The sequence below is a fragment of the Pagrus major genome, chromosome 16, assembly GCF_040436345.1.
Source record: "Pagrus major chromosome 16, Pma_NU_1.0".
Classification (NCBI taxonomy): domain Eukaryota; kingdom Metazoa; phylum Chordata; class Actinopteri; order Spariformes; family Sparidae; genus Pagrus; species Pagrus major.
Window position 1 is genome coordinate 14,123,007 of NC_133230.1, and position 17,152 is coordinate 14,140,158.

General features: G+C 41.0%; 1 protein-coding gene across 1 annotated transcript in view; it reads left to right on the plus strand.

The window, feature by feature from the left end:
- angpt1 (angiopoietin 1) overlaps nt 1–17,152 on the plus strand; it is a 62,109-nt gene that overhangs the window by 15,517 nt on the left and 29,440 nt on the right. The window contains exons 2-4 of the mRNA XM_073482737.1: nt 9,750–9,905; nt 10,536–10,657; nt 11,857–12,089. Coding sequence (XP_073338838.1) covers nt 9,750–9,905; nt 10,536–10,657; nt 11,857–12,089 — 511 coding nt within the window. The remainder of the gene's footprint in view (nt 1–9,749; nt 9,906–10,535; nt 10,658–11,856; nt 12,090–17,152) is intronic.

A 17,152-nucleotide genomic window follows, 5' to 3' on the forward strand; every position in this document is an offset into this window, starting at 1 on the left:
ATTAAGCCAAAGAAATGAGAATAATGAGGAACTAACTAACTGTGCTACTTACTGATATTCTAACTGATAAGTCAACTTCAGGGTATATTTTTGGAATGACTTAAATGACTTTTTCATTAATCTAATCATTACATTCAAATTGGGATTATAGTGACTGATGACTGCTGTAGGTTTTTCATTTTCAATGACAAACGACGATGGTAAGCAGTTATCAACAAGAGCTGAGGTTATATCTCAATTGATTCTGCTGACAGCACCCAGGCTCACTGTTAGCTGCTAAGCTAACGGCTTATAGACAGCTTATGAAGTCTAAAAATAAGAAGCCTGCTAACAGAGTTGATTCTGTCAATCTGGGACAACAGGACCTGGGGAGGTTGGAGGTTTGCTCTGGCTAACACCCTGTATGATATAAATTTTCATGCTTCTTTGTATGCTTCTTTAAAACCATTTTCATCACTTTCATTACATTTCAGGTAATTTCTGAAACTACAGTTGTGAATGCTGGCTGTTTAAAGGTTGGTGCTAAACTGCCTTGCTGGCTCTAAAAAGTGGCATAACACCAATCATGTATGAAAGAAATATGAAATATTTTCAGGTTATTGGAAAAGCTGAAGCTAAACTGAATTGCTGGCTTTTAAAATGGGAATACTGTCAATCCTGTATGAAAGATGTGGAATATTTTAAGGTTATTTGAAAAGCTGAAGCTAAACTGAATTGCGGGCTTTAATTTATTTGAACTCACACGTGAGGGAGTGTGATGAGTAATAGTAGTGGGATGAGAATGAAGGCTTCACAATATACTATAGGCTGGGAGCTAAACTGCATTGCCGGCTTGAATTTGTATAAGGAAGCCGCTGAAGGAGAAACGGTGACAAAGAGTCAATTACTATTAATGGAACTGAATAGTTCAATAAAGATGGGGAACATTATAACATTTAAACTGAGTTGGATATAGTGTAAATCAATGTTCAAAAATGCAATCAATGACCTGAGGTATATTTGCTGCTCCTGGACTCTGGTCAGAAGTCGAGACCAACTCTGAGAAATTCATTTCCGGAGAGAATTTTGGTCATAAAAACAAGCAAGTGTCTGCATCACCGTACCAATATCAATATAAGAAGAGCAAACATTTCTGTTGGATGTGCTCACACTGCACACTGCTTCAGAATTCAAGTTCCCAGAGTTTCCGACTATTTTTGATGCTAAGAGAAAGTTCATCCTTCTCATAACACAATGTCAGGACCTGATTTGTGTACCTCATTTGACTTTTGAGATGAATTGGCTTTTATCTTGCATTTTACAGACGTACAGATGACCTCCTCTGATTCATCTTGGTCCGAGGCTCATAGTTAATCACCGAAGGTATGTCTTGTAGACGCAACACTGTCAGAGTTCTTGATTTAAAAAGCTACGTTCAAGTAATGTGACTTCAGACAGTGATGGTACATTAGTCTTTATAAAAGAGAAAGCTAAACGGACAGCAAATGTGAAATTTGTCAGAGGGAAAAAGTGATGATTGTAACAGTAAAAGCAGATGAATGTTTTCAAATAGTCATTTATTTTCCCAAAGGAAACTAAAAACAGAAACAGTACATCTAGTCTGTTTTCATTTCTCAGGGCTTTTAAGGGCTTTTACATTTTTGGGTCGTTGACCTCATCTCAATAAACATTTAAATCTCAAATTTGACTCAAGTGGAGCCACATTTCTGCCAATTTGTGTTTCAGAATCATGATTTATCACAATGTTCTTCAGATTTTACTCCGACTTTCTTGAAACCAAGCCTTGTTATTTCATTGTGGTTTTCGAGTGTTGTAACTTAAAGTAAATTAGGCGTTTATAGGTTTATTTTAACTCTCAACACTGATTAATGATTTACATGGCCAATTGCAGATCACACATATTTGACAAAAACAAGAAAACCCATGGAAAATCAATTTGGCTTATACTATTTGCCATTAGGTTAGATGGTCTGATTTGTTTTTGCATAGAAAAAATCAACAAATCAACTCTAACCCTTACTCAAATATTGGCTAAATATTCTCACGTTCTTTTATAGCCTGCCCTGTTGACAAGCCGTTGTGACAGAAAACCTTTGAAGCGTGGAAAATGGTGTGCCTCTGAACCTGCCAAACGATTTTGGGCACCTCCAAGTGAGTGCAATGATTTACCCCATGATTTATACGGAGGAACAGTTGGTTTGCTTTCGGGTTGTGTACACAGGGCTCATTATTTCTCTGGAAATGCACAGCTGAAACGCGATGGACGTCAACACAATAGCATCTTGACAGAAAGACAAAAGGGGAAAAAAGAAGAGAGGGAAAATGCAAAAGGAGAGGAAAAAAGAGTCTTAGAGTGCTGTGTACTGGCAGCAGCTGGTTTCTTTTTTAGATAGCAGTCAGGAACGTCCTGCTTCAACAGCATTAAGAAAGAGCAAAAGAAATGAGGCCGGGCCTGGACCACCCACCTCACTGCAGACCCCTGTTTCTACCCTATATTTAAATTGTTTCTTTTTTTTTTATTTTAAAGTGTTGGATCCTTGATTTCAGACAGGAGTAAAAAAATAAAGATGGCTTGTCTTTTCTTGCTGGCAAACATTGATTATTATTTATTAGATGAAAGAGGTAAGAGGAAAACAGGTTAAAGCTAACGTTAGCTTAATGAGTCCCTTGAAAACAGTGCTTCTCTTACATTGTAATGTTTCAAACTGATTTTAAAATCAAGAATCTTGAGATAAAAAGGTCTGAAAATATGCACCAGTCATGCTAAAACACTAGCTAAAGCTTATCTTATCTTGTTTCGCAGTGTAGTGCTAGCCCTAGCAGCAGCTATGACGAGGTAAAATGTAAGATCAGCCTCTTATTTCATCGTCTGCTTGGCTGCTTAGCTTGCATACTTTCTATTTTCACACAATATATGTCTCACTTTATTATTGCAATATAAAAGCCTGGAGGGAAAACTGCTAACGTTTCAAAGCTTAAATGCTGATAGCACGCAGAGCCGGTTTCCACACAGTGGGGAAATACTACTCAATGCTGACGTGTGCGCACAGTTGAGATTCCCGACAGTTGCAACCGATTTGGTGCGGATGCGGATGGACTAATAAGCACGGAAAAGAGGGATATCATGCTAATACACAGTATTACCACACATCACACATTAGACATCAAACTCTAAAACTGGTGGGATGAGCTGTTGTGAAACCATGTGAAGTTATGGCTCTCTCCCCATTCATTTGGATAGGGGCCTGGTCTTGTTGTCCCAGAATAACCATCGAGGGGTGTTGCCAAGATGGCTGCAAAGTGGCAAGATGTGCCTATAAGGGACTGCGTGACATTAATAAACTAATGTCACGCAGTTAGTGACACCCCTGGGCTTGCAAGTAAAGTTCGCTTACTGTAGGCAGTAAGCAGTTTATGCTAATAATTGGGGCATACTTTAAACCAGATGAACACATGTTAAATCCATTCCTTTTTCCGCTTTTGCACATGTGGTTTTGAAAAGGCCAAAATCGAGGAGATGCTGTCCTGTGTTACACCACTTATTGCGAAAATCGAAACATTTCTCAGTGTGTCTGGTTGTGTACGATTGCCAAACTGTGATTAGAAACTTTCTGTTTGGAGAATTATTTGGGGAATGGTCAGTTGATCAAACCCACAATTCATTGTCAAGCCTCAGCTGCTATTTTGTCCACTAAAACATGGGGGACATCTGTTTGGATTTTCATCTGTCTGATGAACACTCTCTCTCACGACATCCTATGAGAGGAGAAAAAATGTGGCAGCAATTGAGTAAAAGCCTGGATGTTGGCCACCGGCACAAAGGTCAAAGAGGTCTAAGAAAGGAGTTGTTACTCACCTAATCTTGACAGAGTGTAAGACAGAGAGCCTTAGAGCTGTTTCAAGGTGGATTTAAAACAAGCAAGCCAGTGACTGAGTAAGACAGCTTTCTAAAATACATTCACAGGGTTCCCATATCTTTGTTACACAATGCTGACGAGTGACAGGGCAGTGAGTCAAGGCAACACCTCCTAAAGCCCTGCTGGAGTGAAATAGAGGCCCAGGTTTAAAAGAGGTGTGTCAACTTCACCCTTCATTGTCGGTGGGCGATAAGAAGGCGTAAGTGTATGTGCTGGCGTTGGTCCCAACCTGGAGGGGCTGCTTTTTGGGGGTGGGTGGCGGTGGGTAACAGCCCCCCGATGCTCTTGTCCATTAAAGTGGTCTGAAATGGATCCAGGCCCGAGCGTAAGGGATGCATCCCAGAAGCCAGACCGTCCCAGTAACACCATCACCATCACCTCCCCAACACACACACAGAGCCAGAGATAAGCCGAGATGTGACAGAGCTTGAGCTTTAAGTGTTTTATACAGTCCAGACTCACGTTTTTCTAACTCTCACAGTGTCTCTCAGCACCACCACTGCTGCTGTTTAGAAAAAAAGATCAAGACCCCCTTTTGGAACGGCTAAATGGGGAATGTCAGAAAAGTGGTAAACATTCGCAATAATGTGTAACGATGATAGCAGGGAGTATCATCTTGAGGGATTATCCTGTTCTTGGCTCTTAACGGGATGTCAATTTAGCAGCTCTGCCTTGATAATGTACAGAATTTGCGTGTTGGGGATGTCATCTGATGGATTTTGTAGCTTTTTGCCAGCGATCCCTTCCATGACAATGTGTACATGCTGCTCAGTTGATTCAGTAACCTAAACACTTGTCCCTGTCCATGATGAAGAGCTCCTTTGCTCTTTAAATCGGCATCCTGCTTTATGTTCTCCAGCTCGTCTCTTATGTTCTAGACAGCCTAAAGTAGCTTGAGTGAATAATAGCCAATTGTACCTCATAAAATGTCTAAACGGACCCGTCTGTACATGCTGCATTGTGAGGGTGCAGTTAAGGTACTAATGGCAGCATCATTAGTAAAGACACAGGCAGGCGGTCCTCGGGAACTCACGAAGCCAGACTGTGCCAAACACACCACCTTAAAACCTTTATGCCTCGGTGTAAAGTAGCACTTAGGGAAACATAAACGTGTGTTTATGTGACTCTCACTTTGCAAACAGTGATTTTGTGAAACCAGAGTCTAGATTTAGTCGTTTTAAAAGCAGCCCGGTGTTATTGCACCCTCTGGAATGTATCTAAAAACGGATTTATCTTTATTTTGACGAAATTGGAGTTTCATCTTGTTTCCTGTCTCTTTTTTAAGGTGTGAGATGTTCACTCAGCGGGTAGTTGAGAAAGTTTTCAACTTGAAGTTTTAAGGTCAGACTATAACTTGAGAAACGTTCTTTCTTTAACAAGTGAAAAGTTGAATTTAGAAGCAATAAAACCGTTCCTCGCTTCAATACACTCGAGGGTTTTGCAGCTGCAGCCATATTTGGTCTGGTATGACCCGGGGGCTTATGGTGGCTAATGTTAGCAAACTTTAGGTAAATATTACTGTATAACGGACACTACAGACTTTACGACTCCTCTCCACTTGTGCTATTGTTACCATAGGTATTTAGCACCATATCATAGTTTTCACTTATGGCCACAGTGTTAAGTTAAGGGTCCTGCTTTGAAGCATTTTCAAGATAATGTGACCCCTTTCTGTCTGTTTTGAGTTTTCTGCATATTGTTCTAATCTAAAGATATTCCTCATACTTAAATAGCTGCATCCGGCTGTATAGCCAAAGGGTAACAGGTTAACAGATGGGAGTATTACTGCATACATAAAAACAGTAGTATAAAGCCTAAAGCTGCATGTAATTTAATAAATTCATGTCACTTAGTGTTTAAGTTGCATTGTCGGAAACGTAGGCGCCAGGTTTTGAAAAGGAAAAAGATTTTGATGAAGGTGCAGTATGTAAGAATTTGCCACCTTGTGCATTCATACTCAAAACCAATAGGGGGCTGAATGGGGGGCACCAGAATTACTGCTACCTGCTGCTATCTCTAGCTGCCATTAGCTAGTTAGCTTAGTTAGCCATGCAGCTAGCGGCACAGAGCAGCCAGGCAGTGTTAGTGTTTACATATCTCTGTAACAATATATAGCCGTCTTAACAACAAAACTGTTATTTCTTCACATTATGTAACTAAGTTTTTAATTTTGTCAACTAAACTTCTCACAGTACATATTGCACCTTTAAACTGCCATGAGTCTAACAGGTGTTATAGGAGTGCGATGCTAGACCAGTGGACCGCCTTTCAAAACTCAGTGCCTACATTACCCACAATGCAATTTAGCCAGTGAATGACATCACTGGAGGCAATTTATCCGATTACATGCAGCTTCCTCTGTAGGCATTAAACTACTGTTTTTTCCCACAAATGCAGTTGTACTCCCCAAGACCTGTAAACACACTTTACTATATACAATTGGTGGACTTACTCTTTAAAGAGTCTTTTTTTTTTCTTTTCAACCCTGAGTTGGTCTCCATGTAAAAGTGTACCAAACCACAAAGCCTTTTAAGCCAAGGTAACTGGTCTGGAACCTGTTTCCAGTCTCAAAATCCCAGCCGTGACAAGAATTTACGAGTATCAGGAAAAACTACCACTTGCTTCTGTCATTTCATTGGCTTTTTGACTCTATCTCTTGATGAAAATGCAGAAAACCGCACCACGAAATGAAATAAACTGGTTCCAGTTTAAGGTCAACTAAAAATGGTTAAGATTCAATGGAGAAAATCAGTCGCTGGCGTGAGAACCTCACATCTCAGTAGAAAATATAGCCGCACAACCTTTGCAAGCTCATCATGCACTCATATTTATTTCACCATCTCAATCCCAACTGATGCAAATTTGCATTTCAGTTCTGGCAGTAAAAGCAAGTATTTGCTTTCACTGCTGACAATAGCTACGATTAGTAGTCGCCGACTGGAACAGCGGAGCGTATCTCTGGAGTCGAGGTTAGAAAACCATCTAAATAACCCAACACCCACATGGACCTATTTTACGGTGTTCCGAGTGGTGATTTTACATGATTGGGCGTGTTTGTGTAATCTTGTTTCTCCTTGGTACTTTCCATTTATGACCCCCACTTGATCCAGCCATGAGTCAGCCACATTCCCTACGAGACAAACCATGAAGTGATCGCTGGGCTTAAGTTTCTATCAGCCATCTGTCCCCCTCGATACCTTTTCTCTCAAGGTGACTTACACTGTGCAGCCTATCGCTGTCCTGTGGTGTTGTGAGATGTATGAGACAGTGAGGTTAAAATGGAAGTTTTCGAAGTAAAAACATTCTGCACCATCTGCAGAGATCAGAGATTTTACAATTCTATATTGACTGAAAACCATTTCCAAACACCGTCATCTGCTATGGTTCATTATCAGGCAGAGTAATCCATCATTACTGGAGCTCCGTGGATTCCAGACTCACTGTTTTCTTTCCAATTCCTCGGGCCAGACCATTGGAGGTTATGTGGAAAGTGACACTTATATCAGCCTTATGTAGTTCACAGTTAGGGGAAGCTGTATTATGCCTGAAATCCAGCCCGAAAAAATGTTACATTTCACTTTAATATCGTTGCCAAGAAAGGATATTACATTCAAAAGCTAATTCGTCTTGGCAGACCTGTGCAAATGGCCGAGAACTGGCTGTTTCTGTTGAGGAGCAAAGTGATCCATCTCTGCTCTGACTGTTTCATTATCTATTGGCCTGAGATTGATTGAAATGTTGCAATTCATCATTTTTTTTTTTTTTTTATAAAAACAGAAAAATGACCATTCTTTTCCTGCAAGTAGGAATATCTACAGTATAGATTTTTTCAAGATTTTATTGCGTCAACATGCAGATAGATTGATTCTTCTGTTAGTTTTAGAAACTTAACGGTCACGAGCACGGGTCCAAAACCAATATATATTCACTTTGTATAGTGTTTAACCTTCTTTGTGTGGTTTGATTTGGTCAACCTATTCATTCACTGATCTAATCGTTAGATCAAATGTAAATTGTGCGCATACAACAACATGCAAATGTCAAGGTTTGGCCCTGAAATATGGGAGATCTTACCAAGCCTTTAATGACTTGTGTAAATTTAACCCAAATAAGCATTAATGACAAGTTAGTGTTATGGCTAGTTGAAGGTACTTTGTCTTCCTCTTTCCTCTCCTTCGAGTGTGAGTACTCAATTCTGCCCTCAGCTACACCACAGGATGGGAACTGTTGCTAAGGACACCAACACTGGTGATGTTGTGCCGTTTGACAGTGATTTGTCTTGGCCGACGCGTCCTTGAAACATGGCTGTTACAGACCACTGAGGAGCCAAAGCTAAACTCGGACGAAATCTTTTAAAGATGGAGTGGATGAGAATCTCCCCACCGGCCGATTATTGAATCATCTCAGCATGTGTTCAGACTTGAGAGCAACCAGACGAACAAGTGGACACTTAAAATCCAATCAAGTTGGATTTATTTGTACAACAAAAGCATGGCTCTAACCATACACAGATAAGCCTCTCTTTATCTAATAATCTAATCTAATATTAGAAAGATTGTACTCAAAAAAGAAAGTAAAAGAAAGTAAGCAAGACTTAGAAGCGCTGGCTCAACCTATCTACCTCAGCCTCAGCAAAAGGAAAGGGGGGGGGGACTACTGCATTAATATTTAACTGTGAGGAAAATAAAATTAAGAATCAAAGCACAATGCACAGATGGTCCACAGTTAGTCCATAAGAGAAATCTTATCCGACATAAACCTCCGTCTCCCTCTTGTCATTGCTTGGAGATAAGGATGAAAGTTCTTTCCAGACAAGCTTCAGTGAATATCTGTTCATCTCTTCCAACCCAAGCTAACCACCTACATCTGGCTGTGCCTATATTCACTAAACCAATTCTTCACTTGAGTTCAACTCAAATGATGGAAAAAAATATGTTTGTTTGTGCCCATTCGATTGTGTGATCAAAGGAAGGTTGATCAAAAAACTAGTTTGAAGTTCTCATGTCTTGATTAAACCGGCTTTTACTATTGGGGACAAAAACAATGCCTGTTAGATTATTTATAGATATGTTTCTTAGAGTTGCGAGCTGCCTAATTTCAGTTATAAAATATCTTTCCACACAATTAAACCGTACTGTGATCACAGCAAAGAGCCGTAAATCAGTTTAATCCAATACGAGGCCAGTGGAACCAGTTATATCCATTGATTGTATATAATATATGGAGCTTTCTGGTCTGAAAAGTGAAGCCAATGCAGAAATGCCTCAAGCCTGCGCTCTTTCTAATGGCCAGCAGGGAATGACCCAGTTTCCAAAAGAAGTCTGATTTTATATAAGCTTATGAGAAAATGACCCTACTTCTCACTTGATTTATTATCTTAGTAAATGGTTTCCTCACAAGTTTATGGTCTCAATCGCTTCTTAAAAGTCCTCAGGGCGTGGCTACTTTGCGATTGACAAGTTGCTACCAAGGCTTGTCTTTGGGTTCTGAGTCAGATCAAATCAGTTTAATAACCACCTCCACCCTGTTGTCCAAATACGGTCACTTCTGCCTACAAAAAACCATGATGGCAATGGCCATAATGCCAAATTCAAGACTTCAAAATGGTTGTGATGTCACTGTAGGTTTACACTTGGTTGTATCTCATGCTAATATGGCATCTGAGTTACAATGTCTTGGCTTTGGACACTAATTTGAAGGCAAACTGAAAAATTGTGTTTCAAAGGATGCATGATAATTTGTTGTTTTTAAATATTATCACTCAATAGCAGCCACACTATCTCTCGACTTCTATGTCTAATCAGTTTTTCTGCGATGGTTTCCTTGGTGCAGATCGAGAACTACATCAAAGAGAGCATGAAGACAGAGATGGCTCAACTGCAGCAGAGCGCCGTCCACAACCACACGGCAGCCATGTTGGAAATGGGCACCAACCTTCTTTCTCAGACGGCGGAACAGACACGCAAGCTAACTGACGTCGAGACACAGGTAACGCCTCTTTAAACACACTCACGCTAATGTTCTCAAACCCGTAAAATGTAAATGTGCCCCACTCTTTTTTATGTCTTTCTCTTTCTCATGCACTGAGAGCATCCATCCTATGCTCCATTAACCCAACTATTCCATGTTCAACTGCCCCAGAAAGGTTACAGAGGATTGGCCAAGGACAATACCGATGCTATATAAATGCCTTTCCCCTCCTTTGAGTTGTTTGGCCCGGCTTCCTTTATAGTGTTTAAATGAAGGAGTTTGAGGAGGAGGAGGTGATGGAAAGTTGTGAAGTTAGCGGTGGGTCATTTTTGCTAGAGCACTAAAAAAGATAACTGTTTGCAAAGAAGAAAAAAGATAATCATAGCAGAGATGAACATCTCCTAAGTGTTACCATGTGTGGGTGAACACTTGACAAAATGAAAACAAAGTTGATGGTTTATATGAGGAGTGTTTTTTTTTCCTCCATTGTCTCGGAAGCCATAAATACTGCCCTCAGTTTTTGGCTTCTCTGCAGAGTTTGGTGCATGGTATTAGCTTTCATTACTGCAGCTTACACGGTGTTTAAGAGGCATGATATAGTCTTTATTATGTTTTTATGCTGTATATCTGTGTTCCTTATCACGGCAGGTTCTGAATCAGACATCCAGGCTCGAGATCCAGCTGCTGGAAAATTCTCTTTCCACTAACAAGTTGGAGAAAGAGTTAATGGTCCAGACCAATGAGATCAGCAAGCTGCATGACAAGAACAGGTAAACAGACAAGACTTAAAGCAAACAAAAGAAAACACATATTCATGAAGGCATCCATACTGCGGCAAATTGGACAAAGCCAGACTGAAGAAAATAAAGATGATCCTGTCCGTGCAGAAACGGTTTTCACTCTAAGTCCTGCCGTTCTCTGCGGGATTGTGTAAACAAAATCAAAAGCTTGCTACCAGCTCTCACTGACCATTTTTCCAGAGCCAGTTGTGTACACAAGAGCATAAAAGGAAGCTCGTATTTTCTGGGATGCTCAGTAAATCAGTCTCAAATCCACGGGGCTATACGCTTTCCACGCTGGACCACTGAGCGTTTGTTGCAAAATCAGGCGATTAAAATGTGGCTTTTGGATACATTTTCATGTCTCCGAATCGGTGATTGGTCCTCTGGGATTGTCTTGATGATGTAGTTTTTAAATGGGTTCGGTTCACATCTCTTATTGCAGCATCCATTGGGACTCCATGCAATCACTTTGAGAAAAAAATAACACCGTTTTAAAGCGTGGTCTCCGGTGATTCAGACTTTCAAGTTATTGTGGAGGCTTACGGAGATGGATTTCTGAGGGCAATCTCCACAAGCTTCAGCAATTTTGACGTCTTTTATCGAATCTGGAGGGAAACATGATTAGCTAATAAATTCGATGTCAGCTTATATCATCTTCCAGGCATTAGATTATACGGCGGTAATGTTTATACTGAAAGGGCTTAGTCATTTACCTCAGATGAGTTTGCAATGAGCATGATGAAGCATATGTTGTTCGGGGAACACATAGCAACCAGACCTACAGACATCATTATTTTTATTTCGGTCTCACGGGAGCTTTTCGTGTTTGTGTTCCCATATTGCTCACAGAGAAATAGTTTTGAAGTGAAGGGAACACGTTGTGATTACTCGCCGTGTCCGTCAGTGTCCAACAGCAGGATGTAAAAATGTCAGAAAGTGGAGGAATTTATTAATTTAGATTTATTCTGCTAGCCCTTATTCAGTGAAAAAGTTACACATTACATAAGCAGTAGGCTCACTCGTTGGTCAACATCATAACAAAAATTGGAAAACAATATTCAATCCATTTAATCTGTGAAAACAAAACGCAGTCCAGCAGTTTTGGATGCCCTGAAGGAATGACGATCATTAACAACTTCTCCATCCTCCATAACAAACTCTTCCTGACCTTTTCTCCTGTTCCTCAGCCTCCTGGAGCAGAAGATGTTAGAAATGGAGGTGCGACACCGTGAAGAGCTGGAGACGCTGAAGCAGGAGAAGGGGAGTCTCCAGACCCTGGTGGGGAGTCAGAGCGGGGTTATCAGAGAACTCGAAGCCCAGCTGAGCCGGGCCACGGGAAACAGCACGGCCCTGCAGAGACAGCAGCAGGAGATGATGGACACCGTCCATAACCTGCTCAACCTCTGCTCCAAAGATGGAGGTAAGCACACTGGAATTACATCTTACATCCTGAGAGGCTTGGAACTGTTTCAGCAAATCAAAGATTTACACAATAGCTATCACATAAGAGCGCACCCTCTGGCATGTGTATGGTGCTGATGATGGAGAAGAAGAAAGTCACAACCTATTAGGAGTTGAAGCAAATGTATAACTAAGTCTGATAGCTTTGACAATATATTGTTGGACCAATCAGTGAGATACCAGGAATGATTTAGATGATGACAACTACAAGCAAGGCTGTGTTTGAAAGTTGAACGAAGTGCCAAGAAATCACAGACAATAAGGACATAGACTGTGATTTACCAACTGCAAGTCTTTAGGTGTAGGTACAATGCCGTTATAGCTGTTGTATGTTTGGCTATGCTAGTAATATGGCTCCAGAGTCAGTGCGTCTGTTGATCTGACATCTGTCAAATGGACTGTGAAGTAATTCTGCACAGAAATTCCTGGTCCCCATCGGATGGAGCTTCCTGACGCTGATGACCCCCTGACTTTTCTTTCAGCATCACCATGGGGTTGACATTTGTGGTTTTGAGTGAAATGTCTCCGCAACTATTAGATTGAGACATAGACTCATAGACCATAAAAAAAACATAATACTACTCTCCGTGATGTCACCCATGGGTTTCACAAAATCCATTTTGAAACTCATTGTGGTGACAAGGAAATGGAGCCTGGGTGGAGTTGAGGCAACGAGTGAGTTGGATATAAAAAAAAGTAAGAAGACCGTGCGTATTGACAGATGCAGTTATGGGAAAGGAGAGTTTGTTTTGTCAGCTAGCTAATAAACGGGACTGGCTCTACAAGGTTTTCTTTGAGTGTAAATGAGACGACGTAGCTGACACAACAGTTGGGTGTGTAGTCTTTCTAATTACGTACTTTCACAATCTTATACTTTGACAACATTGATTGTCTTGCATTGAAAATTATCTTTAAATTGACAAATATATGTGTAGGCTAATTAATGGCACAATTCGAACGGGATAAAAACAATTGTAGAGACCCAAAGCCATTTTTTTTTTTACCGAGCTGTGAATGTGTTTATTTCTGCTGTACAGTTTGGCGTGTTAATATAGGGGTGTTTGGGGATTGACTCACTTTTGGAGCCTCAAGTGGCCATTTGGGGAACTGCAGTTTTTGGCACTTCTGCGTCAGCTTTATTATTTTAGCCCTGGAGGTTGCCGTTTGGTAAAAATATTGATGTCGCCCTAAGAGTGAACTTTTTTGATCCCATTTCACTTAGTGCCATTATCAAATCAAATTTTTAATCTCAAATCCCTTCAGCTCCAGCTGTACTTTGTGCAGGTGTTTATCAGGAAATGCTAAGCCTGCTAACCCCATTTCCAAAGGTGGTGAAGAAGGTAAACATTTTCTAAACAACACTGTTTTCTAGCATGTTGGCATCGTCATTGTGAGCTGAGGTCAGCCTCACAGAGCTGTAGCATGGCTGTAAACATTTATTCCTGATTCACTTAGAAACCATGAAGCAAAATCAAGAACATCCTCCGTGTGCTGGCTTGGTCCAACCAGGCGAGGAAAAGTTTATGTTATGTTTCAGGGGAGGAAAACACGTCAGTCAGTCATCCTTTGGTTGGTTATTCCTTGCTCCAAATATTGTCCATCCCAAACAGCGTTGACCCTCACCCAAGAAAATGCCTGCTGACCCGTGCCAAACCACAATGTGCAGAACAAAAGTTTGTGGATTGGCTGCGTGACGCTTAAACAGCGAGGCGCTACACTCAACTTGTTTTGGATTACTTACTTCCTCTGGTCAGATGTTACAGCTGCAGCTTTTTTGAGTTCACAATCCTCATGAAATTATGATGACACCACTTGTATAAACCTTGCCCCATACCGAGAGACACAGGGATGCACAGGCTATTAAATTCTGCATCATTGAGAGCAGCATGAAGAGAGAAACATGGTTCTTATTGTAACCCGGTGTGCTCCTGTTAAAGAGCTTTGGTGCCTCTCATAAAGCAGCATGGTGCTCTTTTTTTCCCCCCAACAATCACTTTTCACGCTTTAACTTTATAAAGTCTGTGCACACGGCTTCGTTGAGATGTCAAACATGACTCTGGCTATGAAGTAATAGGCTTACTTTATTCCTCAGAGCTTCTCCCCCCGGTTAATACGAGACCAGGGATTTCCCTTTTGGCCCTGCGTTTGACCCGACAGCAATGCAACCTCTCCTGTTCGGTCCAACTTAGTGAACTCATTTACCCCTTTCTCAGCCATTTGAACAACCAAACCCACTTGATCCTAACATCGGCCTTAAATCCCATTGGTCACAGGAGATTTGAGAGCAACGTCTGTGTCAGGGGATTGGTTGTGGATTTCCTGCGGAGACGCCCCATGACCCTCATAGAGCTTCCCAGAAGTTTCCCACCTGACAAGAAACAACAGGGGTATGAAGGGATGTAGGAATCATGAGTGGATAACTACTGCACATGATTAACACATGCTTTGTATTTATCATGCTGATTTTAATGTTCCGTGCAGCAAAAGGTCACGCCGGGCTCTGCTTGCTCTCGGACTGTTTAGTCTGGATTTGTGTGTGTTACATTTAATTACCAGAGGTCTTTTAAGACCATGTAGGCCTGTCTGGTCTTTATGTATCATCTCTGAATTCTTCTTGTTGAGATCTGAGTTTGTCCTGATGCGACTTGCTTCATAATCTACCAAGTCTGACTAAATTATCTGTATCTTATGCCTGTTTTGTGACTGTGGGGTCAGTAGAGCAGGGTATCGCAGCCCATCCCCCCCGTCTGTGATTGGTGGCTGCCTTAATGAGAGGCGATAGAAATGAAACGTGGCCGCTGCTGCTCTGTGGTTGGTCCTTTCCTCTTCCATGGCAGTGTTGAAGGTTGACGCGGGCGTGCAGGTCAGAGGTCTCCCCCTTTCTTCACCCCAGCCCGAATAAGTCAAACTGTAATAGCTCCTGGGGGAAGCCCTGTCCAGAGGAGGTGAAGGAGAAGGTAGATCTCACCGATCGTCTGACACACTGCCCCTGTTTTCCACAGAAGCAGCAGAGCCTCTTTTTTGCTATGTTGAGGGGAGGGCTTCTGTTTGTTTGGGAAATGGATTAGTGTTTTTATTTGAGGAAAGGGTTAGCATGTCATGCCATGGAGTGGCGTCTGCCTGCATTAGGCGTTGTTTTGGAAGCTGAGCCTTTCCCGGACTCAAATCCACTTTGGGAAGATGAAAATACTCAGAAAGGGGAGATTTATCACTAAAGCTCCATTAAAGGAAAAGTTCACCCAACAAGGAATATTTAGTCATTGTCTACTCACCCCCATGCTGATGGAAAGTCCGGTGACTGTTCATAGTCCACGAATCATTTTTGAAGCTTCACAGCTTAACAGCATCCTCCAAAACAACTGAAGTAGACTGGGGCTTGTTTTAAAACAGTAAAACAAACATAAAATGTCCCCATACAGTTCGTCCAGTGTAATCCAAGTTTCCAGAAGCCCGAAATCCCAAATTGATTTGAAAACATTATTTACATCCTTTTCAAAGCCGAAGTCTTCACCAGCTGCTGAGCTAAAAGTGTTAGCTTACAAGCTCATCAAGGGTTTAAATAATGTCTCTTCAAGTCAATATTGGATCGCCGGACTTCTGGAGACTTCTGGATTTCACCGGACGAGATGTATAGATCCATTTTATGATATTTCCGGTTGTTTTCTTTAATGTTTAAAACAATTCCCCAGCTGCTTCAACTGCTCAAGTGAATGCTGCAACAATGATTTGCTTCCAAGCTCCAGAAATGTTTAGCGGACTTCACCCAACTTTCCATCATGAGTATATAATGACTGAATTTTCATCTTTTAGGTGAGCTTATCCTTTAATGTGCATTTTTTCCATTTGTCCAAGTACTGCTTTTCCTACAATTAAAGTTTCAGTGAGTTTTCAACCTTTGCAGTGCACTAGTTGAGTTGATTTTTTGATGTGGCCAGATGCAACAGTGGAGCTCTTGTTTAGGTTGTAATCATTACCCAAACCTCATTAGGGTGCAATGAGCCTTGCGCTGTTATTAGCAGTAATTGACCCAAGATTTGGAACAATCCAAAAAAAAGCTCGCTGCCAAATATGATTAAATTTTACAATGTTCTATCATCCCACAAAATGAACGATATTCTTCACTTTTACAGCTGCTTACTCAGAGTGAAATTATTTCAACGTTCCATGGAAAGCTTTTTAAAAAAAGCCATTTGCGTGTTATAACACCCCGACACGACAGTGTGGTAAACCACTTCATTAGACGTCCCTTCACAATCCAGACCAAAAGTTTTAAGTGCTGCACATGATTATTTTTATGCTTCACTGACCAGCAGAATGAGTTGACACCTATTGTTGCAAAGACCTTGTTAAGTGTGCAGTTATTGTGAGTCACCTCAGCGACCTTCCTTAAAAGTAATGGGTACCATTCGCATTTATTTTCGCTGAGGGAACAGGACTATTTCATTATATGCAGCTTTTGCACACAAGTCTTAAATGGAGCAATATGTTTTAAAGCCATTTATTAAGGCAGTAGATCGCAGTCAGAGTTGGTGAGTTAATTTATTGCATTTAGCCAGCGTGGCTACAGCTCTGTGTATAGATAGTATACAGTGGGATTGCAAGAGTGAAAATCTCCTACACTACATGAATACTCTATGTTTTCTAGTCTGCTTCGTCAGTTATGTTTAAAAGAAGCGTATTTGCTCACTAACAGTGACTGGTGACTTTCGTTTTTATCAGACCCAGGAAATGTTTTGTTGTTTTTACTGGAAGGACGATGGGATGTTTGCTTGCGTTTACAGTGTAAATTTTGAAAAGTTGACTTTTGGTTTAAACAAGTCAGGAAATGGATTACCTCATAATGACCAAGTAAAGTAGACTCTTAAATTTAAGTTGTACAAGCTACTTAACAACTTCAAGTGATTGGTCTACTTTACTCGGTAGTTTTGAGGTAAAAGGTTTCCTCAGTCAGATTTATAGTGTACAAAACACAGGATTTTCCTCAGCTGCCTCAGTTTAGTCAATTTAAACACATTAAAGATC